This window comes from Lytechinus variegatus, chromosome 5, assembly GCF_018143015.1.
Source record: "Lytechinus variegatus isolate NC3 chromosome 5, Lvar_3.0, whole genome shotgun sequence".
NCBI classification, from domain to species: domain Eukaryota; kingdom Metazoa; phylum Echinodermata; class Echinoidea; order Temnopleuroida; family Toxopneustidae; genus Lytechinus; species Lytechinus variegatus.
In genome coordinates this window covers 21,213,887-21,241,049 of record NC_054744.1, presented here as the reverse complement: position 1 = coordinate 21,241,049, position 27,163 = coordinate 21,213,887, and the positions used below count along the sequence as shown (strand labels likewise).

Genomic DNA, 27,163 nt, shown 5'->3' with positions numbered 1-27,163 from the left:
CAATATCAAAATGTCTTTAAATGTTCTGACGAACCCATTCTTTAGAATATACATCCCCACAGGCATTCACTTCCTCGAGCAGTCTCTGAGGGAATTCTTTTCATACTAAACATGTTGCAGCATTTTCATCTGAAACTGAAAGTCCCATCAACCTTCAAAAATTCTGGCTCTTTTCCCAATATTTTCAAGAGTCTGTAACTTTGGAGATAGCTGGGCAGCATATATTTTTGTCATTGTTTTTGTTTCTCTCTTCACTTTCATGTATTTAGTTAGGCAACCTTTTGACCTTTTGTTTTTCACTTAACATTTCCATCTGTTCAACAGGTGTCAAGTTCCTTGCCATTTCAGTGACACACAGTAGACGGCCATGGTAAGGGGCTTGAGGATTGCGTTTGTGGAGCCTCTTTGTAACACCATTAATATACTCTGGTTAATTATCCAGGATGGCAGACTTCACAGGGGTTCTGTCCTTTCACAAGGTCTCTGATGATGTGCTTCCCTCATGGGGGGCGCCGCATCTCTCGCACGATGACAACGAAGCCGTTCAATGATTTACTTGGGGTGACACACAAACCACAGATGCATCACAGGCTGCCACTCCCTAGCTTTGAGTCACACACATAATACAGGGAGAGAGATTGAGAGATAGAGCGTGCTAGGCGGAGGGGAGTCTCTGATCTCCTATTAATTTACTCTGTCAGTTATTGGCTCACGACGATGACGACCCGCTCTGTTGCTTCTTGAACACTCTCCTGGCAATCTTGTGCAGACTCATGCCCCGGCTCTTTCTCTTTGACCGCTTCTCCAGTGCCTGGATCTCCGCCCGTTCCTTCTTCCTGATTTCCCTGACAAGAGTGTGGAAGACATCGTCCACAAAGTGCCTCAGAGCTGCCGAAGTCTCAAAGAAAGGACAGTTGAACTCCCGAGCCAAGGCATGGCCTTCTTCAGGTTGAACCTTAAGTTTCAATGAAACAAGAGAAACAAGAAAGATGGCTAACTAATTGCAGATTCATTAATATCTCAATTATCCTATCACCCGATAACAAATGACTCTACACATATAGCTCCTGCTTACTTTTTTCTTTTTTGCAGAGTTAACATCAATAGATACACCATCCATCATAGTTATTTTCAAGACATACTGAGTATATTTCATTTCGAGCTGTACTGGTTACTTTCACCATGAATGTACTAGTATTTATAAAGGGAAGGGAACCTGTATATATTAAAAGAAAGATTAATCTCTACTCTCCTTTAACCTTCTTTCATTAATGCGTGACATACTGCACCAAAATGGACAGCTGAATAACAGGAATATACAAGTAAACCAGTGTTTAGAATGGCCTGCCATGAATAAATCTGATCTTTGTAATATCAACCTCAGACTTTTATTTCTGAATTCATCAATTTACCATTCTAAAATCAGCAATAAAAACTTTTTTTCCTTATTTCATAATATTAACAGATTTACTCTTAAAGAATACAGAAAAAATAAGAACGAATGAAAAAAGAAGACACGTACCACTCGATATTGCTCAAGGTCATACTTGTTTCCGACGAGGACAATAGGTATATCCTCTCTGTTTCTGACTCTTTCAATGTCTTTCTTAAACTCTGCAGCCTCCTGGAAGCTCCTCCTATCTGTAATAGAATAACAGATGATGAATCCCTCACCCCTCCTCATGTACTGATCACGCATTGCTGTGAACTCGGCCTGTAAGACAAAGTAAAATGAAAATAGGGAATGAAGATGAGGTTTGATTACCTTGAAATATGTTAAAATTCTGTTACCGGTATACTCATTATCTTATTGTCAAATATCGTGTTGTTCTTTCTGGTACATAGGGAATATGGGTGGTGGGTTATGTTACAGGGAAATCACATACTGATGAAAAACAAATGTGCAATACACCATTTTTAACTGGGTTCCCAGCTTTTCAAGAAAACAAATTCCCTGATTTTTCCCTGATGACGTTTAAAAATTCCCTTATTCAAACCCATTTCTAGTTTCGCATGTTTTCTAAGTTGTGAAAGTGAATTACATGTATTTTCAGTATAAAAATAATAATGTAAAACTAATTAGTACCACCATAGCCAGTCAATCAATGGATGTTGTTTTGATATGCAACAAAAAAGTCTGACTACCATGCTTTTGACTTTTGGACTGATCAAAATTCCCTGATCAAATTCCATGATTTTTCTATGACTGGAAAAAAGTAAAATAATTTTCCTGGATGGGCTTGGAATCCTGTTCAATGTGTGGGTTTATCAAATCTTCAAGCTCATAAATACATGTATATGTGATTCTATTATGAATCAAATCAGTGAAATATTATCTGTATTGAAAAAATAATCTTGGTGAAATCTTATCCTGCATCAATTATACAGAGAGGAGCTTCTCAAGAATTGTAATATAATCATCTCTATATCCATCCAATCATGCATTGTGCTGACATGCACATCTTGCATGATACATTGCTTTTTTAAATAAACAGATGCATGTACATGTACTGTACATGTAATGCTGTGCATAACAAATCTAAAGGCTGTACTTGGTGAGCTTTGAAAGACAGTTAGATCTTGGTTTCCCTTATGATTACACACATTTGCATGTACATAGGGATGCAAACCATTCTTTTTTCCAGATTTGTTTGGGGTTTTTTTTCCGCAAAAAATAGTCATGCTACTCCTATAAAAATGTTTTCCTTACATAGAAAATTTGCAATTTTTCTTTAACAGAATCCTTTTCTTTATGTTTATTCCTCTCAGAGTAACTTTTTTAATACAGTTTGTGAAGGTTGGCATCTTTTCAAACAGTCTACTTTTAAAGGCCTATGGCATTAAAAAAAAGATTTTTCAAAGAAGAAATGTCATTATTTATTTCAATTTTACTATTTACATACAAAATTAAAATATGTATTTCCACTCTAATATAAAAAGTGAATGGATTAAGAATTGTACATTAATTTTGCAGGAGTTTGAACTTCATATAACCTCTTCCCTTTGTGTGCATGTTTCATACAATATATTATGGGTCATTGCCCTATATGGGATCTGTCATCTTGAATGAAAATTGACACGAGAGAGGCATCTCTTTGTTCTACATGTACATATAGTTTATCCCCTCCTCCTCCTTCTTCCCCATCTTCTACTACTGCTTTGTCTTTTCTTTTTACTCCTCCTTTTTATCCCTCCTCCATCTCCTCCTCTTCTTCTTCTCCCTTCCTTGTTTTGTCTGCCCTACTTTAAGGTCTTTCTCCATTTTTGTCTTCTTCCAGCTACATGGCATCAGTCCCTTTTATAATCATTAGCCCTGTCCTTTTCTTTCTCTTCCTCATGAGGTACATGTAGCAATTCTTCCCTCCATCTTATCAATAACTGGTACCTTCAATACAATACTTCTTGTACATGTATAGGCTTAATTCTAACTCTCTTTCCCTCTCTTCCTTTCTCCCTCTGCCTTTCATGCTTGTACTGTCTCCTGACCTCATCAGCCCTTTCTCCCATTTCGAAGGCACATACATGTACGCAACCATATGTATGGAAGCAGGAGACCGTCAAAAACACGGATATACGTCGTGTCGTAATTCAATTTACTACACGACGTAAATAATTACGTAGTGTAGCAATTCGAATTACTACACGACGTAAATAATTACGTAGTGTAGTAATTCGAATTACTACACGACGCAATTCCGAATTACTGCCCAACGATTTAATGTCATGACGTTAAATGAATTAGTGTCGCTACATCAAATAATTAAGGTCGTGTAGTAATTCGAATTACTACACTACGTAAATAATTACGTAGTGTAGTAATTCCAATTACTACACTACCTAAATAATTACGTCGTGTAGTAAATAATTACTACACGACGTAATTCCGAATTACTGCTCAACGATTTAACGTCATGACGTTAAATGAATTAGTGTAGTGACGTTAAATCAACCAATGAGACCGTTCGTTATATGAGCGCAATGCGAAGAGCCGAGACTCCAGAGTATTGTACAGGAACGTACCGGCAGGAAGTTAGTTGGATGTTCGACATTTGATATTCAAACTGTGAAGTTGGTTTGATATTCATTTCAGGTGCGATATTCAAACGCCTGTGAAGCTGGACCAATATTGCCACGGAACCGATCCGCATAGTACTGCCCCCCCCAAAAAAAAAAAAATGTTCTACAACCGAGAATTAGGAAATGATAAAAGGAAAGAAAGGAAAGAAAGATGAAAGATACGTTATTTTATGCATACCATGTCAAAATCAATCTCAAAGTTAAAGGTGTTTTTTTTTCTCGCTGGCTCGAGACTTATTACGAAGCAAATTTTTGCTGCATGCGCCATTGTGTGCCCCCTCTTTTTGTTCTTATCACGCATTGAGCTTCGCCCTAATGCTCGGGGCACAATCATAAAACATCCTGTTCATACAATGATATGACCCCTCCGTTCTCCCTTCTCTTTCTCTCCCGTTCCCCCTCCTTTTCTTTCCAATCTCCCCCTTTCGCTTCTCTCTCTCCTATTATGTATTCTCTCTTTCCTTGTTTTTTTTTTTACTCTATCCACTGGCGGCACCAAGAGATTAGTCAGGAACGTGGTTCCCCATGCTTGAAATATTCCGTTTTGTTAATTTTAGCCCCCCGTTAATGTACGTGCATGCGCCGGGTAACCGAGTCAAGTTCTACTAGTTAGGGTAGGTGGTAACCCCGGATAGACCGTCGGGATATTCCTGGGGGCCCCTTGGAAAAAAAATAAACAAAATGCGATAAATAGACCTTTATTCCTTTAATTTTGTTAATTTGCAGCCCCCTAAATGTGCATGCACCGGGTCAAACTAGTGTTTATATGGTTGCCCGAGTCAATTAAGTTCTACAAGTTAGGATACGTGTTACCCCGGCTAGGCCGTCGGGGTATCCCTGGGGGCCCCTCGAAAAAAAAAATTCTTTCCCTTTTATTCACTGACGTTTGTCCCCTAAATGTCCTCGTACTTGGGCACGCCAGTGTTGTTATGGTTGCCCGAGACGTGTTGCACCTGTAAAACCCCTTAGCTTTCAAAACCCCTGAATATATTTGAATATCGAATGTTGGTCCAGCTTCACAGGCGTTTGAATATCGAACCTGAATATCAAACCAACTTCACAGTTTGAATATCAAATGTCGAACATCCAACTAACTTCCTGCCGGTACGTTCCTGTACAATCCTCTGGAGTCTCGGCTCTTCGCATTGCGCTCATATAACGAACGGTCTCATTGGTTGATTTAACGTCACTACACTAATTCATTTAACGTCATGACGTTAAATCGTTGAGCAGTAATTCGGAATTACGTCGTGTAGTAATTATTTACTACACGACGTAATTATTTAGGTAGTGTAGTAATTGGAATTACTACACTACGTAATTATTTACGTAGTGTAGTAATTCGAATTACTACACGACCTTAATTATTTGATGTAGCGACACTAATTCATTTAACGTCATGACATTAAATCGTTGGGCAGTAATTCGGAATTGCGTCGTGTAGTAATTCGAATTACTACACTACGTAATTATTTACGTCGTGTAGTAATTCGAATTGCTACACTACGTAATTATTTACGTCGTGTAATAAATTGAATTACGACACGACGTATATCCGTGTTTTTGACGGTCTCCTGCTTCCATACATATGAACCCTTGTACATTTTACCCCTAGCACCTCCTCCTCTTTCTCCTCCTCTCCCTGGCTCTCTCCCTCTTCCTGGCTCTCTCTCCCTCTCTCTCTCATCCCCCCTCCACCCTCCTTTCCCAGGGATCTCCATGCATCTATCCAGGGCAGCACACAGAGCCTTGGCTCAATGTAATTGTCATGCCTATCACAAAGGGGTAATACAATCTCCCTGCTTGCACTGCCTCAACCAGGACACGTTACCCTCCTCCAGGTCACCAGTGTCTTCTATCACTCTCAGTATTCAGAATTACAATTTGCTTTGCAAAGTAGGCCTACAGTGTATTTTATCATATAAAGAAGGTATTATTATTTGTCCCAGCATTTAAAATAATGCTTTTAATAAACATGGTCAATTATACATGTAGCAAGATTGGTTCAATTTGATCCTTACCATTTTAATTTCATTTGTAAGATTGTATTTGGCTTTGTATTTGACATCGGTTGAATAAACCGATCTTGAACTTGAGGTAAATTCAAAGAAAAATAAAACAAATAATTACACCCGTCAGGTACATGGTACATAATTATACACAAGACTCAAATTGTAAAAAAAAAAAACACTATCTGATCACTATTTATAGAAATGAACTCAAATGACAAGTACATGTAGGTCTGGGCCAGCCTCGACTTCTACATGATATGCATCACTATTGTGGTGAGGTCTGTTTGGAAGCACCCACTGCACAGGAATAATGGGTTGTGTGCAAAACGCACCACGGTTTAGCAGCACACAATAGCACGCCTCCCTGTAGCTTGACCAACTTGTCAACCACTGAGTGCACATAACTGGGTGTTTTTTTTTTGTACGAGCAAGGGATGATTCATAACTGCATTGTGATTTATTTGTGGAATACAGGCCACCTTATCCCCTTTGTCACATGATCCAATACAAAAACATAAACAACTCTGAATAATAACATGCACAATAGGGCGTGTGTGTGGATGATTAGCCTACAGTTGTGAAATGGTTTCTGTGTAATTTTCTGTAAATTTACGCCCATGTGTTTTTCAATGACAATGCTGCCTTTATTGTGTAGACAAGGGTGTGTTAAAGAAATATACATGTACCAGTGGAAAAAATAACAATGTACATTTGTATGACTGTTTCATGACTGAATCTTCCCAAATAGTGTTTATGGTAATACCATACTTTTTCACATGTTATACATGTATTAGGCATTTTACATATACATGTATGTTCAAATACATGTAGGCCTACATTGTACATGCATGAAGGAGGTGTCTGGTTTAAAATTAAATCATACATGTAGGCCTGTAAATAGATCTTCTATTCACATCCACATGTTTACATAGCAATATCATTACATGTATAAAATCAAATATTAAACTGCATCTTTAAGATCACAAACAAGAACAAGAATTACATGTAGAAATTAAAACAATTTTTTGAGCCCACCAAACACACCTCACAGATACATGTAGTAATTTTGACCCAGGAAGTACATGTAAAGGTCACCCTGAAAGTGCATTATAGCACATGTCCGAACCTGAGAAAGGACCAGGATAGAACAACATCCATATTTCGTCAGATTAAAAACACAGTTTTAGAAGTTGAGTTTGCATTTTAAAAGACGTTTAGTTTCATGAACGACAAAAAAAATGCTAGAACACAACCATGGTTTGAACTAAACATCATTGAAAACCATGCTTCTAGGGTATAAAGTGTAGATTCAAAGCAGCCAACATGCGGTTAGATAGAAAGAGAATTGTTTGTGCAAAATCTTGAAAACAAAAGATGCAGTTAACCTACTGAACTCGGCTCCAATCAATCTCAATCTTTAAAATCACTTTCAGTATGAGAAGACATCATCCCATCTATTCCCATGATCATCACATATCAAACAAAACTAAACTTTCTATTCATTACCAGGTTCCAATTCCACTGAACTGCATTCTAGGGTTGCAGTAATGGGCCTAACAACTCTAGGGTAGAGCACTCGGTGAACTTGGAACCTTTTTCAGCCGGGTGTCCCAACTTCCAAAAATAATGAAACAACTTTTATATGAAGGGACTTGAGAGGCAGGTCTGAGTGGTAATATTTTCTTGGTACATGCATAAAGGGTAACCTGAATATGTTGAATTGTATTTAAAGAGCCATATCATTCAGTCTAAAGTTAGAATTCACAAAAAAATTCCAGGCCTAGGCCTAGCCCTACATGTACATGTACATATTGATATTGAATTTGATTATTACTAGAGTGTGTTTATTGTACATGTTCTTGTACAGGTCTGTATTCCTACAATAAACAGCTTGGTACATGTAGTTGAGTGTACCGTACTTCAAGTCATTCAATGAATTCTGCTGAACAGTACTACATACAGTGTACATGTTGTACTATGATGAGTTGACAATATTACAAATATGAAAAAAGATGGAGTATTAGGCCTACACAAACCATGAGGATTCACTCTTTAAATACCTCCATGCATAGTAATTCTCATCCTTTTTCTGATGATGTACATCTTGGTATCAATTCAATAATGGGATCTGCTTGTGTGAACATATGTATTCGCTCCACAATTCAAATGCCAGCATACTGTAAGCATGCAACCAAGTGCACGTGTGAAAGCTCTATAAACTGAGGGTGAAATAGAAGCAAGAACTCCAACCCCAATTTCGTCCTGGGAATGATAAAGTTCAAGTCTGTGTGCAGAGTGAGGGCCCACGGGCATGAATTCAATCTACTTATTTGTTTTGAAGTGGACCACATTTCATGCAGCTGAAGTAACAATAAAAGGCTTTCACATTTCTCTATTTGAATGACCCATGGGTCACCTTGATGTCTTGATCATGAGAAGGTACTCTTGCCAGCTACAGAATTCCTTAAATATCTAAACACAAATTTTACATTTCATTCCGGTACATGTATTAAAGTGCCAATTATTAAAGCTGATGTTCAAGTTACTCAAACTTATTCAAATTTTCCAATTTATCAATTGCAACTGGGATGGTTATTTTTTTCTTCAAAAAAATGTGTAAATAAAACTGTAAAAAATAACCAACTGGTCGTCATTTTTGCATGGTCCGCCACCCCCCCCCCATTTTTAAAACTGTTCCCTGACCCCTAAACTGCAATCAAAAGCATTTTCACAATACACATTATCTTTTATTTAATAATTGATGTTTAATCATCTATTAACCATCAGTCTGAAAAGCAAAATGGGATCACATTAGAAACACATTTTCAATCATTGCATACATGTATGTGAAAAAAGACTAAAACTAACTTCTTCTTGAGACCAGGCTACATGTACAAACATTCAGCTGACAGAGGCGCTTGGCTGCATGTGATTCCGCATTGGAAATGAGCTGATCCGGGAGTGTGATCACAGCACATGCAAACCCAGTAGGAAATGATATCTCACCGACAGATTTGAGTGAATTAATTAGGGTGTTCCAGCTTAAGGATGTATTAAGATGGGTGTTGTAATGGTAACCTAGCTTAGGGATAAGCCTGGGAGTATACCATTGGGTAGAAATGAATTTATCATTTTAATTCCAATGCTGGAAACTAAATAATGAGGACTGTAATAGATGTACTATAGTCTAATAAAGACTTCCACTAGAGTGATTTAAATCTTAATCCTGAGGTGCGGCTCTACAGGGAGTGAGCTTTAGTCTAAGCATCTTATTAATCAAGCTAGTCAGAGACAAACCTGCTCAATCATAGAACAAGAAAAATTGACACTACGTTTGAGGCCTACATAAAAAATATGTTTTCATTTAGTTCTGTACCAATATTCCTTGTGATCCTCTGAAGTTCAATTATTCATTTGGTTCAGTTTTGTTTCTGTTTAGTTTTGACATTCAAATAATATTTATTTTGTTCAGTATTTTTTCTGTTTTGTTTTGACATTCAAATAATATTCATTTTGTTCAGTATTCTTCCTGTTCTGTTTTGACATTCAAATAATATTCATTTTGTTCAGTATTCTTTCTCTTCTATTTGACATACAAATAATATCAATTTTGTTCAGTATGAATTCTTTCTATTCTATTAGAATTCAAATATTATGTTTGATCTGTTATCCTTTTTTGGGGGGTTGGTGAAAATGCAAAAAAAAATCACATTTTATTATCTACCGTTTTGATTAAAAAACACTTAAAAATATGGATATGCACCATATGATTACAGTGTATTATGATAATTGATTCAAGTTTGCATACCATATTCCATATATACCAGATTCTGTATATGTATATTGAAAAACCCAAGTCAGTTGTTTTTCAACGCACCATCTCTTCTTGGTAGATATTTTTCGAGGACCCCTTCATGTCCTTGTACACATACAATCTATTCAACCAGTGGTTGCAAGTGAATATAATTTTACTGGATCTTTACCTACATGTATACGGTAATTTGCTGCTGTGATGAGTTTATTTTTTTTTCAGTCACCATTCCCTACTAAATTTTGATTGATTTTCAGATCAAGTCATCTCCACTTTCTGGTGAAGATTCTAGGAAATACATGTACTTTGACCCCAAAGACAATAAAAACAAAATAACCTTGAATCTCACACTGACACAACAGGATGTGAAAATTTACTTTTTGGAAGCCACATGAAAGTTTTTAACTCAATACAATGTATGAAAAATAAAGTTCACATTAGGTGGTTTCAGACCGCCTCGAAGTTTGCCAGTTCCAGGTATTCTCTGATCGGGAAATTTACCCCGATCAGAAAATACAAGATATTTTGGTAATGCGAAAGCAAACTACGCGTAATTTCCCCGAAAGAAAATACCCGCTAAATAGTAGGTACTTGGCAAAATTACAAGAACTTTCGTGGGGATTTTTCCAAGGTCGCAGGTATTTTGGCAATGTGAAAGCAAATTACGGGAACTTTTATCCCAGCGAGTCGTTGGGCGCAGCGGCGTGGGTGGCTGCTGGGCTAGTGATTTTGAATCACCCGCCTTGCCTGCTTATCAGACCACACTGCGCATGCTCTTAACTTCGGGAACTTATCCCGAAGGATGTGTTTCGGGGCAGTGTGAATGCAGGAATAATTAATGGGTATTTTTTAGCCTTAAAAAGTTCTCGTAATTTAACGGGGATTCTTGTGATCGAGGCGGTTTGAAACCACCTATTTATAAAGAATTCAAGATCGTTTAACTAGTGATTATTAAAAGTCAACCCTCTTCTTGCATCAAAGGGATGTGGGTTTGAATCCCAGCCATTGCATGTTTTCCTTCTGCAAGAAATTTATCCACATTGTGCTGCACTCAACCCAGGTGAGGTAAATGAGTACTTGGCAGGAATTCACATGTATTCCTTCAAACGCATGATTGCATAACAGCTGCACTGCTAAAGCCAGGGTAATCATACTGCCATTGCATGTTTTCCTTCTGCAAGAAATTTATCCACATTGTGCTGCACTCAACCCAGGTGAGGTAAATGAGTACTTGGCAGGAATTCACATGTATTCCTTCAAACGCATGATTGCATAACAGCTGCACTGCTAAAGCCAGGGTAATCATACTACATCACTGTAGAGCGCGAAAGTAAGTGTTAAGCGTTACATAAAGCAAGTACATGGACATGTATTATTATCATTTATTCAAGTTTAAGCTGTGTGTCAGTGTCTGAGAGTGTTGTAAATGTAGAAGTATTGAGTATACTGTACATTTCCATGTAGTCCTACAGATATTCAGATAATTTGGAATTTTGATAATTGATTACATACGTACATGTAGATATTTATACTGTTTGTACTAAAATGCAAATTATGAAGTCCTGAAAGTTTGTGTTTTTTTTAAAGGTGTACTTGGCTCTTGACCATCTACACGTAGATGGTCAAGAGACAAGTACACCTTTAAAAAACATACAAACTTTGAGATAATTACATGTATCATGTAAAATAGCATGATATCATCTTGTTATGAGACAATCAACAGAAAGGCCAATCTACATGTAAAAGATATGCATACATGTATTTTGGGGGGAAATTAGCACTTTTGTGTGGAATTGTCTGGTGTACAGGTAGGCCTGTGTACATGTATGAAATATTTTTATCCCAAAACAGTTTTACATAGGAAAGGTGTACATCTCTCCACCCTTCCTGTTACCTTGCATTGTAAACTGACCCATATATTGTATGTCATCACAACATCAATAGGTGTGTGGACAAATTCATTTGTGGCCAGGTATAGTAAAATAAAACGACTCCTTTCTTTGTTTGTATACATGTGTATTATAATTGCAATTCATTTTTATTGATAAATCATGCATGTATAATGTACATACATGTATGTATACTTTCAATAATGGGAAATTATGATATTTGAGGTCTGATTTACAGAGCTATTGATTGGTACATTGTACATACATGTTTATTTAATGAAAACTTGATCACATTCTCATTCTTGAATCGGAAATTTGCTCAAACATTCAATGACTTGTTTGAAATTTTCTACTGCTAGTTGGACTTTTTGCTTTAAACACCAGTGAATTCACTGGCCAAATAAGCCTGTATAAGTGTATGTAAAGCTACCCACTTTTCCTGAATCATGAAGAATCTTCAAAACAGTCTTTTGGTATTATTTAGAACGTACATACTATTTTTTCATGTGTTTTATTGAATCAACATAAAAAAATGATTTTAAGTCTATATTATTACTGTACGTATGTATCTAATGTTTTGGGCAAGGAATGCATATCCTTTCGGGCTAATGTTATCTTTACATATGTAATGTGTACATCATACATGTATGAAGAACAATCCACAGATATGCAGTATAAGTGGGCTGTAGTGCAATAAATTGTAGGAGCCAATATTTACCTGTCCAGCTGTATCTAGGATGTCCAGCTGACCTACTTCACCATCGATGACAGCTTGCTGAAGATACGCATCCTCTGTAAAAATTGCAGGAAAAGAGAAAAATGAGAATATAAAAGAATTCACATGCACCCATCACAGGTGTTAAAAGGCAATCAAATATCAAAAGAGACTCTAGATGCTACTCTACTGTACAGTGTGTTCGCAGCTCAGCTTTCAAGAAATGCCTGTACATGTACATAGCCTTTTATAGTTATACACATACACCCGGGTAGAGAGAGGCATGTACATTTATTTTAATATAGAGCATCGCACTCAAAGCTGTATACAGTGAAAAAAATTAACATGATCTCATGTATACATGCAGGTACATTAAAAATGGGGGAACTGGGGAGAGTCTCACAAACTTATTTTGCTCAGAGCCAGTCAGATGCAAGGATTTCAGTAGCTTATTATTATTACACTTAGTGAACTTGTGAAAATCTCTGATCAGCTGTTCCATAACATGATCTGCTGGTCTTTGGAGGTGTTTACTGTAAGATATAAAAAAATTATTGATTTTGTTTTTTTCTATCCTTGTTCCTACTGCATATGGCAGCACGATCTCATTCAAATTCTGGTTTGTACCTGTAGGATTTATATTCAAAGTAATTAATTAGTATCAATTCTAAATACATGTAGGCCTACCTACATGTACATGTATAAAAGGCCAAAATAAATACAATTCAATCATAAAGAAGATAGCCAAGTTTATGACAGCTACCCTTGGAATTTTAATCAATTTATTCATTTATGTTATATGAATTCATTCATTGTAATCACTTTCATATGCATGTATCTGACAACAGGACTCTCAAAAATGAAGTGTATGAAACTACGATCCCGGATCTTCTCAAACAAAATAGCTGTGGGAATATCTACAAAGTCTTCTATTCTCAGTAATTCTAAAGGAACACAGAAATTAGTACCTGGGATAGAGTCATGAAAGTAGTAATTTATTCTAGTCTCACTTGGGTGTTTATTTGAGTGTAATGAGTTGCAATCAATTGTACTTGATTGTGTCTTTTGATTAACGAGGACCAAGATTAATGGGATTTTTTTATCTTGCTTATTTGTGCAATATCCTGGACAAAATATTTTTTTAATTTCCACCATGCACCTCCCATGGACATACAATTTATAAATCACGGTGGATTTTCATTTCAATTTGGTCCAATGCCAAGCCGCCTAATTGCCAACTCGTCTACTATCATTTGGTCTACCATCAGTACATCCATGCCATATCCACATGGTCTAACTGCCATTTTGTCTAATAACCAGTTGGTCCAATAGCCATACCAGTTGGTCTAATTAGACTAAGTGTTGATTGGGCAAAATGAATGAAAATAAAATGAAAATTAGACCAACTGGTTATGAGACGAATTGGTCATAGACGAACTGGTGATTAGACGAAGTGATAATTGAACAAAATGTTTATTGGACCAAATGGTTGTTAGATGAAATGTTGAAGGACGGAATGGCATTATGGAGGTAGACCATGTGGTGAGTGGACAAGCTGGCAGTGGACGAATTGGCAATTTACCATCATGTTGACTACATGTACATTATGCCGGCCTGCATTATGTCAGTATGCAATATGAATTGATCCATGTAGCTGGGTCCATAAAGGTAGAAGATCTTGGAAATACCTCAAAGAAACTTGGATAAACATTTGTACTGCACATGTACTGTACTTCACGTACATGAGCAAAAAATTAATGGATTTGCACAGCAATGCAGATGCAGGCCTTCAACCCTGTATGATTTGTTTGTTTGGAACATACACTGTATTCTTTCATTTTTTTTCTCTCTCTCTTTGCTTAGTTGTGGTTTTAATAAATGCAGGAAATGTAGAGGGGCGAATGCAAAACAAGTATGACGTGCAAGGAGAGAGAGAGCAGAAGAGAGGCCAAAACACCCTCTCACAGTCAATTACTGCTCCCTGTGCGTAGATTGGAGCTCTTATCTATGCCGTACGTGCCGCCGGTCTACGACTTGGTGAGGGTACTTGAAGAGGGCCACAGAGTTCATCCAGAGGAGAAATCCAAGTGAAATCTCATCTTATTTTGTTCTTTATCTGGTTCAACATTATGCATAGTATGCATACTGTACAGAATATCAGTGAGCATGGTCAAAGTACATTTGTATTCTTCTTTCTCCAAGGCCACAAAAAAGACCCTCGCTTTGGGAAACTTGGAGGCCTATATACAATTTGAAAACATGTACCAAGTTTAATATGGTTGGTACTACTAACCACAAAATAACAATGAATATTATTTCTAATTCTAAATATGTGACAAATTTGAGCTCTATTGCACCTACAGTGCAATATTTGGAAAAATGAGAGTATTATATTAACTTCTATTTAATGGCAGATTCGATTTTCGTGTTTTCTTCGTCAGAGCATGATCGGTTAAGGGTTCGCATTGAGGTGAAAAATTTTTTTTTAGGTACTTCTATCAAATTTGCTTTTAAAATAATCTTTGATATCTCAGGTTTCAAAAAACTTAGTTTCATGAAGATTGATGATTCCGAAAGTACCGGAATAGTCCATTTTATTCATGGGGGTGCTGCTACCTCTCATCACGGACGGACATTTCTACTCAAATTAAATTCACTCTAGTTTTATTGTTTTTAAAGTTACTCTAATTTGGTTTGGATGTGCTTGCACTCTGAACATTTCTCTATTATCAGACATAATATAGTAGAAAAAAAATATTGGGAAGTAATTTTTTTTGGTAGGTGTTAACATTTCCATTTTGAAATTTCCGTCCGTGATGGAAAAAAAGATGAAAAGTTTTTTTATTCTTCATCAGAATAGAAATAAAAAATAAAAAGGTGTAGAGGTATCTCTCTAAACACTGTACATCATTTTATTTGAACATAGCTGAAATCCATACATTTTATCCATATCATAAACTCAATCAAAAATGATCACGGACGGACATTAATTTCATCACGGACAAAATTAATTCACTCAAATTCAATTCACTCTAGTTTTATTGTTTTCAAAGTTACTCCAATTTTTTTTAATGGTCTTGCACTCTGAACATTAATCTATCATCAAACATAAATTAATAGGAAGAAAATATGGGAAGTAAACTTTCCTTGTAGATGTTAACATTTCTGTCCGTCCGTGATGAAATTAATGTCCGTCCGGGATCATTTTTATTAGGATAATGTCTATGGATTCAGCTTTTTATTCTTTATCAGAATAGAAACAGAAATAAAATTGTGTAGAAGTATTTCACTGGACACTGTATATCATTTTATTTGAACATAGCTAAAATCCATACATTTTATGCATACAATAAATCAATCAAAAATGATTACGGATGGACATTAATTTCATCACAGACGGACAAGTGAAATACTTGTGGAAAGATTCATATATGCAAATGAGAAACTTTGCTGAGCAGATTATGAATTTAATTTTAGCTTCTAATTGCAGTGAGAAGTGGCTCTGAGAATTATTCAGAACTCAAATGGAGTAACTACCTACAACTCGTCACATTTTTTTGTGATATCTTTGTTTGGCCGTTATTGGGGCTATATTTTTGTCAGGAAAAATTGTTACACATTATTGGAATGCAGATAGGGTTGGAAAGCTGCATGTACATGTATACGCCAAAAAAGCAGGTAATAAAATATGGCAAGAACAAGTCCAAAGCTGTAGATTTCATCAATTCAAGCTTGCAGAAAGTGATGGAGAAGAAAGTAGAATGCAATGCATAATCTGATATTAGCAGAAAAATCAATTTTTCCATGTACAAACCTATGGATTCACAATGCTTCTAACAGAACATGACATCACAGTCTTGAGGCTTGTGAAAATTACATGAATACCTTTTTTTGAAGTCCATTATGGAGCTAATTTTAAGCATATCGCTTTCTGGTAAACTGTGAAAATGCATAAAGCTTGCACTGCAGTGTTTAAGTTTTAATAAGCTTTGGATTGGTATATCAATTTCGATTTTGGATTTGGTCAGTGCCTAAATACATGAGGGCTGTTGATATTATGGGGTGTCTCCACTTTGATATGTGCAAAAGATGGATTTAAAGAGAGCCCCGACAAGTGTTGATCCAACAAACAAGCATAAGGATCAGCGACCTGTTGATCTTTTCTATTTAGATTTTTGATCTAAAAACCCTCTTTGCTCTTGGAAAATTAATGCCTAAAAATCATCAAGATCATAAAAATACTTGTATCAACATGATCATTGATCAACTAGCTGTTGATTTGGAACCTAGTATTCTACAATTTAAAAAGACAATATTCTTAATTTGACAAGAACTGTGTTTAGAGCAATCATATGTTTAGACTATGCGTCTAGCATAGAAACCAAGTTGCTATACATCTTAAATCAAGTTTCAGCAACTTGATTGAAGTTGGAGCAACTTGATTGTGCAACTAATAATGTTTGATAATATTAAGATATGTACAAATCATCAATACAATAGCATTTGTTCCCCCAAGAAAGTATTAAGAATTTCTTACAGGGTACTTCCAATGTACATGTATTTTGATTGTGTCCGTCCGAGATGTCCGTCCGTGACGGAAAATATTTGCAATTTTCTCAGAACTTTGATATTGGCTATGAATTCAATATGCTGAAGCTAACATACCCGAGTGTTAGTTGCATTAACAATTATTGGTCCATGTTAAGCTGTTTAGATAGAAACAATAAAAATGTACAAAAATTCTAAAAACCACATTTCTATCATGTCCGTCCGTGATATGGCACATTTAGTGGATACCTATGTTTGTAGGTAACCATGGCAACAAACTTTTTTCATCATTCAGCATACTTTGACCTACCCTTCACTACAAAACACAAAGGAACCTTGTTCATCTTATTCCTACATGTAATTTGTTACAAGCCTTCAAAACTTTCAAAATCTATCAAATGTTCGTCCGTGATGAACCGATCACGCTCGTCACTTGAAATTTCTGTTTAAATTCAGAATGCAATGTAAAAATCAACTGATCTTTCACCAGGCATCTTTCACCAGGCCATGCATTTCCTTTCTCCATTCTAATACATGTAGGGGAAGGCGGGGTAAGTTGCGACAGTTTTTGCTTTTTGCATGTTAGAATTGATATGATTAATAATTTTGTCGAAATAAGTACCTTGCCTTGAAATTTAATTCTTCTGAAATATTTTCCACCTATATATAACTTTCTATCCCCACACTGAAAGTCATCGTGACCTTTGAAAAAAACGATGTCAAATGGCTCAACTTGCCCCATATATGGGGTAAGTTTGAGCCACCTTCTGGGGTAAGTTGAGCCACAAAATCTATGTACAAAATGTATGGGGGAGAACCAGCATGTCAATTTTTTGTTCAAAGTCTTTTCACTTGCTAATTCTCTATAAATACTAACATCCTGTAAAAGGAAAAGAGCAGTCATGTAAATTTGCTCCTTTCAGCCTGCATTTCAATCAATTTATATGGTTTGTTTGTTTTTTAAGATACATTACCATAGGAATTACCATGGCTCAACTTGCCCCATGCTGTTTGGCTCAACTTACCCCAGTCCGAACTTAGTGCGATAATTTTGTATCCACACATTTATTATACATCCATCATATAAAAGACTATGACAAGAATGAAGATCCATACCTGGACTAATAATGTTGTTATCATGTCTTTATTATATTTAAAGACGTGTGTGTTTATAAAGCACTTATCTATTTCACACTCTTTTTTACTTTTTTGGCTGAAATTGATATTTTTCCCTCTAAAAAACTACTTTTTGTTTCAAAGTTGGAAACAATGTGGTGGGGTTAGGGGTTATGCTATGGGTCATCAATACATGACACCACCACAATGTCTGACTCATTCATTATTGGCCTGGGGCTGGTGGCTCAACTTGCCCCTATGCTCAACTTACCCCGCCTTCCCCTACGTTTAGTTCCAGACTTGTAAGAAGGCAGATGGTCCCTTTTGATTGAACCCATGACCACCTATTCATGGAGAGGCACTCAACCACTGAACCACTATGCCCTGTAATTGATTGTGTACTTTATACATGTAATAATTGAGAAAATAGGTTTTTATAACAAGTCATAAACATGGTTTGGCCATGGTTTGATGATACTGTACAGTAATATGTGTACACTGTACATGACTACATGTATGGATGTACATAGAGGGTGGCTCCTGAGAAAACAGGGGTAGTTCTACAACAATGAAGGCAATATGACACACATCCTGTGAAGATAAATAAAGACAAGTTCAGGAAACTACTGGCAAAAAAATTCAGGAACAATTACAAGTACAATGTACCTGGGCCTGGCTTTCTACAGTGCCTTGGCTCTGGGATACTCAAACTGTACTACATGTACATGTATGTATAAGGTATCTTGGAGCTGATTTCCCCCTTTTGTAATTTACACACTTTAAGACTGTCCATCTAATTTTTAAATATTGAGCCCCCAGTGAAATTGAAAAATAAAATGATCCTTTTCAATTTCAATTCTTGCTATGTACAGTGTTTTATCTTTGCAAAAACATGGCCATGTCTTAATTTCTATGCCTTCCTTCAGTACAGTATGTTCCTCTGTTTGATTGTAGAGGTGTTGTGGCTGAAGTCTCCACACTCTGAACCACAAGGCCTGGGGTTTGAATCCCGACCTTTGGCAAGGCCTTTATCTGCCACTCTCCACCCAGGTGTAGTAAATGGGTACCCAGTAGGAATAAATTCCTTGAATGCTCGAGCGTCCGATCAGGATAGCCGTGCTCAAGCCTGGGTAATAGTATGCAGCACGCGCATAGAAACATAAAGCCCTAGGCCTATATAAATGTTGCATGTTATTATTATTGTAAATATTGAATGAATTCATGATTAAAAAAAATATTTTTCAAAAAACAAACTTACCTATCGTAGGATCGTGGTACTCTAGGAAGCTGTGTGTCACAAACTGAAGTGTCAAAGCTGAAAGAGAGAAAAAGATTTTATACATGAAATTTCAAATTGCAATCAGTACGTTTCACTGATTTGTTCAAAACCTCATACATGTACATGTATATCTCATTATATCAATACAGTGTATATCTACATGTTTATGTACACTGATTTGGGTTCTAATGATTTGCAGTACAGTAATTTTAATAGTGGATTTTGGGAGGATACCTTTACAGGTAGGTCTACAGAGCTACATGTATGTACACTGTACATGCACATTAGGTCTAATAATTCACACAAGTACATGTACATGTATGATACATGTATGCATCGAACATGTACATGTACGCATACACTCCTTTAAAGTATTTCATTCTCACGATACATGTATACGCTTGCCTGGGAACTTGATCCCTTGTTAAGTACATGAGCACTTAATAGCTTCATGCTTGTCTACTACTACTTGTACACATGTATACATGTACTGTACAGTATGTCAGTCTACATACATGTAGACCTACAGTACATGCAGGCTACTCAGTCTCATTGTATGTTTGCATCTAAAGTTGCTACTAATCATTCATGTAAATGTACATACATGTACAGTTCATGTGCAAGACCCTACAAGTACATGTACAGAAATGTACATGTGTACACGTATGTATTGTAGGTCTACATGTTGGGCTATAAGCACGTAAAAAACAAACAGATCCAAAATATACTGTACACGACCATTTTAAAGTTGTCATTCCAAGTGTTGGTGTTTTGGAGGATCATGTAATGTAGGCCCAATGTGCATACATCCTTGTGCATGTACTATTTCACCTCTCCCCCTATCAAAAAAATCCTTACAACCAGGGCAGTGACCTCCAAGCTCCACCCCAGGTAGGATATTGGTCATTCCATGGAATAGATCCATGGTCATTCATAGACCAAGAGAACAAAGAAAATTGGTCACTTTAAAGTGCAGAAGAGTACGAAACCTGGAAATTTTTTAGAATTACATTTTCATCAATCTGCTCTTGATGGACTACATTGTAGGCTATAAAAAATGTGTATACTGTATGTACATGTGCATGTATGTGCATGAATCTTGCAATCTTGCAATAAGTTCTGTACTGCAGTTTCTGTAGACAAGCCAAGAATTTGTAATTTTGTAAAATTCTGGGAATGGGGGCTAAAAAATAAACATACTGTACAGTATGTACAGTAGGGCCTACATGCATATAACCACAATACAGCAGTTTGCAAACCATACAGTCTTCTTTGGTTGTGACTTCATGTACATGTAGATACAGGCTGATACAGCTTGTTAGTCATACAGTAAAGGTACTGTATTATGTAGAAGGTCTTTATTTTCCCAGGCAACTCCAAACCAGGCAATAAAAAGCAGATGTGAAACCCTGCAAAGCATATTTCACACATGTGCATGTATTTTATAGACCTACACTGTGGCTCACACATCCAGGGTAGGGCAATTAATATCCTTGATATCATGACTCTCAGCAATGACATACAAAACTACCAGTATTATATACATACACATATAGGGTCTACATGTACATTTAACTGAAAGGACCCCTGGCCATATTGCAAACATGAGAAATTGTCTGCAGAAGCAAGGATACATACATGTACATGTAGGCCTACATGTTATTATATACATCAGAGACATCAGTCTTGGTGGTGGGGCAAATGTAAATGTATCAATTTGCCCCTCCCCAATAAGTTTGACAACTTAAAAAATCATAATATGCAACAAACACTTGAAAGCATTGTAAAACCATGTTAAGTTTGATTATTTGGCAGAGTGAATATTTTGACATGTACACATGTATGCGTGCTGCCGTGCTTCCCATCTTGAAACATCGATAGACATCCCTCCATGAAGCCTACATACATGTACGTGTACACTTGCCTGTACCCCCGGGGGGGGGCACTCAGTATATAATGCATAGTGGGTATGTGCCGCGGAGGGGACCCCCATTTTTACACCCAAATTTCTGTTCCAAGGCATAGCATTTTTGTCTTTTTGAGAAAAAAAACAAAGAAAGCCGCTCCAAGGCATAGCATTTTGTTCTTATCGAGAAAAAAGAAGAAAGAAATCCGCTCCTAAGCTTCGCATATTTTTTGTTACGCCGTTCCAGTTGCATTGATCTGCTGCAAATTTTGGTGAAAAGCGGCCACCGAGCGCTGTCTGACCATCGTCTCTGCCCGAGCGCACCCGGCGGAGGCCGCGCTAGCTGCATCATGCATGCATGCCCGTTCCATAGGGGTGCATACGCACGTACTCACACGCTGGCGATCCGTTCCAAGGACCCCCGTTTTCACAAAATTGTAGTTCAGAAGCCCGTTCCGAGGACCCTCCTTTTTACATTAAGCCTGCTCCAAGGCCCCCGTTTTTTGTCTCGCCCGCGGCACACCCCGACCACTTTTTGGTCGAGTGCCCCCCCCCCGGGCCTGTACCACACATGTACATGTGTAGAGTTGTTGACCTTATATACGGGCACTCCGGTACGTATATGTACAATCTTTCTGTTCCACTGATCAATATACGATGTATTGAAAATATGCATCAACTTTAATAGAACTCAAAATGTACAATAATGAAAATATACTAAATACACTTCATGTGAATACATGCACTGCACATACAAGTAAGACTTTTTATTCAACTTCGAGGAGATTCATATGCATTCAAACTTAAAACAGCCATAATCACAATACCACTTTTATGCATTTCACAATGCATTTCCTTAACCCTGGACTATCCTATATTATAAACCCTATACCTACAATAATATACTAGGGAATAGGGATGCCAGTTGGAATTAATCAGAGGGCCTGAAAATTACCTAGAATACAATATTTTGTACACAAATATGTCAAAACTATGGCCTGAAAATATGTTTGTTTGATCATTTATTTTCCATAATCATATAAAAAACAGTTCATTACAATACAAATTAAATACATGCAATAATATACATTCATAAAAGTAAAATACATATAAACAGTTTACAGAATGCCTTTCAATGAAAACAAGAAAGGATAAATACATGCTAAATTATTTGAAAATGAAAAAAAGGGAAACTAAAGTAAGGCCATGTGGCCCTGTAAAAAAAGTTCCCTTATATCTATATTTAATACAATAAACTATATGTGTTACTGAAAGACATGTTTACAAAAAAAAGAAACAAAAATGAAATGTGTCAGAGGAACATCGACAAAAAAAAATATGGCAATAACAGTATGCACTACTTGGGGTACATGTACATGTCAGTATTTGGATAAAAAGAATATTTTCAAATGTTTTTTAAATGAGTTTTGGTTATTACAAAGAGATATATAATTTGGTAACGAATTCCAAATGACTGGAATACTACATCGAGGACATTTTTCTTCATACATAAATAAAACTTTCCAACGATGAAAATTATATCGATTTCTTGTATTGTAATTGTGAACATTAAGATTTGAAGAGAACATAGTAGAAATATTATATGGAAGTAAATTGTGAAAATACAAGTAACCTAACACTGCTGTTTGATACTGATATAAATCACTTATATTCAAAGTTTTGAGTTTTATAAAGAGAGGAGCAGAATGGGCAAGGTAATGGCTGTTGGTGCAAATTCGCAAAGCTTTTTTTTGTAATCTAAATAAGGTGTTTATTTTTAACTTACTACAATTACCCCAAACGCTGACACAATACGATAAATATGGTAATATAAGAGCATTATATAATGAAAACAAAGAATGATTTGAAAGATAGTATTTAAGCTTAAATAAAATACCTATACATCTGGATACTTTGCAAATCACATTGTTAACATGGGTATCCCATTTTAGATTACAGTCAATATAGATTCCTAGAAAATTTACAAAATTTACCCTCTTTAGAGGAATGGAATCAATGGAAATGGTAATGCCAGTCAACGTGTTTGAAATATCAGATAAGTTATGTAAAGAAAATATCATGAAATTGGTCTTCTTTTTGTTTATGAGGAGTCTATTACATGTAGCTTTAAACCAATTACACACTTTAGTCAATTCGAAATTAAAGTTTTGTTCTAAGTTTGAAAGGTTAGGTTGCGTATAAAATATTGTTGTGTCATCTGCATACATTGTAAAATTAAAATTACCAGAGGATTTAACTATGTCATTTACATATATCAAGAAAAGCAAGGGGCCGAGAATAGACCCCTGAGGAACTCCATTATTTACCATAAAACGATCCGATGAATATTCATAAAAAACAGTATATTGATATCGGTTTTGTAAATAACTCTGAAACCATTGATGTGCTATGCCCCTTACACCATAATATTTAAATTGCCAGAGCCTGAATTCAGGATTTTGTCTAAAAACTGGCATCCCTGGTATACTATCTTTTGTTTCACACTGTCTTTCTTAAACCCACACTATTTTCTTAGCCAGGGTTAACTTAACGCCTTAACCTCGGACTATCGCACAGCTCATGAATATTGATGATTTTGCCACACAGGGCGTGATTAACAAGCAATTTCGACTTCTGTGATTGGCGATTGCTTAGCCCCATATTTCCTTAGCCTGGTTTTGTTTCACACAGTATCTCTTAGCACTGCAATTGCATTGCTAGAAGTACATGTACATGTAGCACCGCAATAAGCCGGTTAAACCCTGCTTTTTAGCAGGGCCAGATAGTACCATACTATTTACCCTGCTAGCCCACTGTGCTGAAACCTAAAGTGGGCTAAGCTTAACCCCTGGTAATCGGTGGGGCTACAAGTAAGAGCCCCCCCCCCTTAGCCCCACCTTTTTTCTGAGGTTAATACAGGCCTTGGTACTGCCAAGGTACTGTACATGCAGGCCAACACAAGCACACAGTGGTACATTGTACATACTGTACTTTACAAAAGGACATGTACATGTACTTTCATGTAGAGTTATAGGCAGTATAATGATGTATGTTTGTAGGCTTCATGATCTGTAATTATGTCATCTCAGATGGACAACCATTGAAAAACACTGCCAATTGTGTCAATATCATTTGTCAACTTACATGTATATGTACGCCTACATACTATAGGCTACTATCTCAGAAAAAAAAAGCAAATTCATTTAAATTGGCATGGTCTTTCTTGATCTCTCTTTGAATAAATCCTGCAATTATCAAACTAGCCATAGTCGGAACTTATTCATATTTTAATGGTAGGTTTACATGTATATAAGTATAACTACAAGAGCCTAATTTGCAATATTCAATCCATTTCCCCAAATATCAGAAACTTTAATAATTTTTTTACCTGGGGGAACATAATATCACATGGTCTGGATCATTTTTTTTTTACTGGGAAATCTTAGCCGACATTGGAGTTCTTTTCTTCAAGGGTTGTGAACCGGCATTGACACGAACATGTGCTCACTTTTCCTGCAAAAACTGCTTGAGTTAAGCTCTCATCTTCATCCAGGAAAGTACAGTCCACCACCAGGTTGGTGTATCATCGTACTTGTAACAAATTACAAATCTATTAAAATCTTTGAGCACTGTCAAAGTCTGTCATTCATACTGCCACTGAGCAATCAGAATACAAAGATTATTTTACAAATCCAGATTTAGATTAAAGAATAGAATAAAAATAATTTGAATAGTCTACCTAGAAATTCAAGTTTTAAAAATAGTCTTAAAGACTGAAGTCAAAACATATTTCATGGCTTCCTAAAAAGTAAGTTGCTTTTGAGTTTGCCTCCCTTGTTTCAATTCTGTGATCCTTCGTGCAAACAGCATGGCCCTAGCCACCACCTGGGGCAGTAATCTAAACAAGAGTAGTATACTGTTTTATATCCAAGAAAAATATAATTTGAAGTAAAACTTTTATGTATTGGATATACATGGATGAGTAGTCCTTGCCTGAGTTGCCTCTATGACATCACAAATGTGGCCAATTTGAAGTCTCAATGGGTAAAATGATTACCTATATTTACATTACAACTTTTAAAAATTCATAACTTTCGTATTGTTTGTCTGGTATTGTTCAAAGTTAACTTTTACCTATCAACTTGTCTGATTTTTCTTTTTCCTCTAGTTACCAACAAGTTTATCTTTGGGTTGGATTGCCCTTTAAGGTGCTCACCCAAGCAAGGAGTTTCACTCATTTGCGCATGCTCGAGACAGCGTATCCAGCTACAACAGGCCCGATTCTGTGAATCTGTGCCGCCAGAAAGAGTTCATAAGAACCCTTGAATTATTTTAGTTGCTTCGCTTCAATATACGGCTGGTACCAAGCCTAACATGTTTACTTGACAGCCAATCACTGCTCGCCATTTAGCATCCATTGTGTAGCTTTTATTCTATTATATATTACTTTGCTTTAGCGTTTTAGATTTACAGTAGTCATTCGTGCGATTTTACTCTGACGAGTGCATGTTGAAAAGCTTCAGTATATGTCCATTTTGAAGGCTATTTCATGATACCAAACACTTATATGTATAAGAATCAACTGTTTGTCGACTACGAGGCCTATAAACTAAAGCACAGTACATGTACAGGCAGTAAACTATTATTATTACATGTACCTCAATGCTCAAGCGATGTTCGTGCAGGCTCCTCTCCACTCCACCTACCCGAACATCGAGACCAAAACTTACTTGGTCCGAGCTCAGACCCTCGCGCATGTGTATGCGATGTTTTTAAATCGGCAGCGAATTTTTAATATACCATACGTGTGAGGAACTCCATGTTGGTTCTAAATCACCAATTTTGAGACTGATACTCATGTAAAAGACGTGAAACTTTGTGTAAAAGTAAGATTATTAGTTTTGTTTTCAAAGATCATGATGTTGCATGAATTTTATATTTTACCCCCATAAAATCCCACCTTTGTCACTCTGAGAATCAGAGCGAGTTTTTTGTCTCGATGTTCGGATAGGTGGAGCGTAGTGTAGCGGAAGTGAAGTGGAGCCTGCATGAACATAGAAGTTGAGGTAATTATACTCACCACTTTTCCCTACACCTCCCTGTCCAAGTAATACAATCTTATAGACCTTCATCTTTGCTTTGGTGTTATTACTGGCAGGAGTAGATGTAGCATTAGCAGTAGAAGAAGAAGCAGTATTAGTTTCCTCCATGCCCATCTGCTACAAAAAGTCTTTGAATGTCGAGTGTAAAAAAAGTTAGCTGCCGTATGATTTTGTATTCTCTCAGTCTCACTCAGCTCGTACAGTAAACAAGTTCACAAGTCATTCAATAAACACAGTGTGAAATTTGCTGAGCACAACATGTGCTAAACTGGGCGTGATAGTTGGTACAAGATGCTAAAGCAAGATGGCCAAAACCCAGTTTTGTTGACAGATTTGCACAAGGCTAACCTCAGACCATGACAGACTGAGGCCGTTTGGTTTACGAACACTTGCAGAGCTGAGTACTGTACCCGGACTCCGGAGCTCCGCAGCTCGACGATCCACCACTAACTGATGATCCTCCACGCGGCTGGCTGCGGCGTAATTAATGCCCTGTGAGTCGATTCTAAATTAGACGGGTTCCACCGAAAAAAAGTTTTATTATTCCCACACAGATGATTAATTTTGCTTCACTTTATATGACGAGTAGCTACATAGCCAATTGCTGAGTGCACCAACAAGTTCTGCACCTGTACTGGTAACTGACCTGGAGAAATACCCCAAACTTCACTTGGCGAGGACCACTTCTCGTATCCCCAACTTGTTAGC

The 27,163-nt window shown here is 36.7% G+C and overlaps 1 protein-coding gene across 1 annotated transcript; it reads right to left on the bottom strand.

Moving 5' to 3' along the window:
* Window positions 1-27,163, bottom strand: LOC121415707 (GTP-binding protein Rit1-like). Its single transcript, XM_041609018.1, has 5 exons — window positions 26,434-27,163; window positions 19,427-19,483; window positions 12,508-12,581; window positions 1,523-1,714; window positions 1-955 (listed from the first exon to the last, which is right to left on the bottom strand). The coding sequence occupies exons 1-5, from the start codon at window positions 26,567-26,569 to the stop codon at window positions 710-712; spliced, it is 705 nt and encodes a 234-aa protein (XP_041464952.1). The 5' UTR covers window positions 26,570-27,163; the 3' UTR covers window positions 1-709.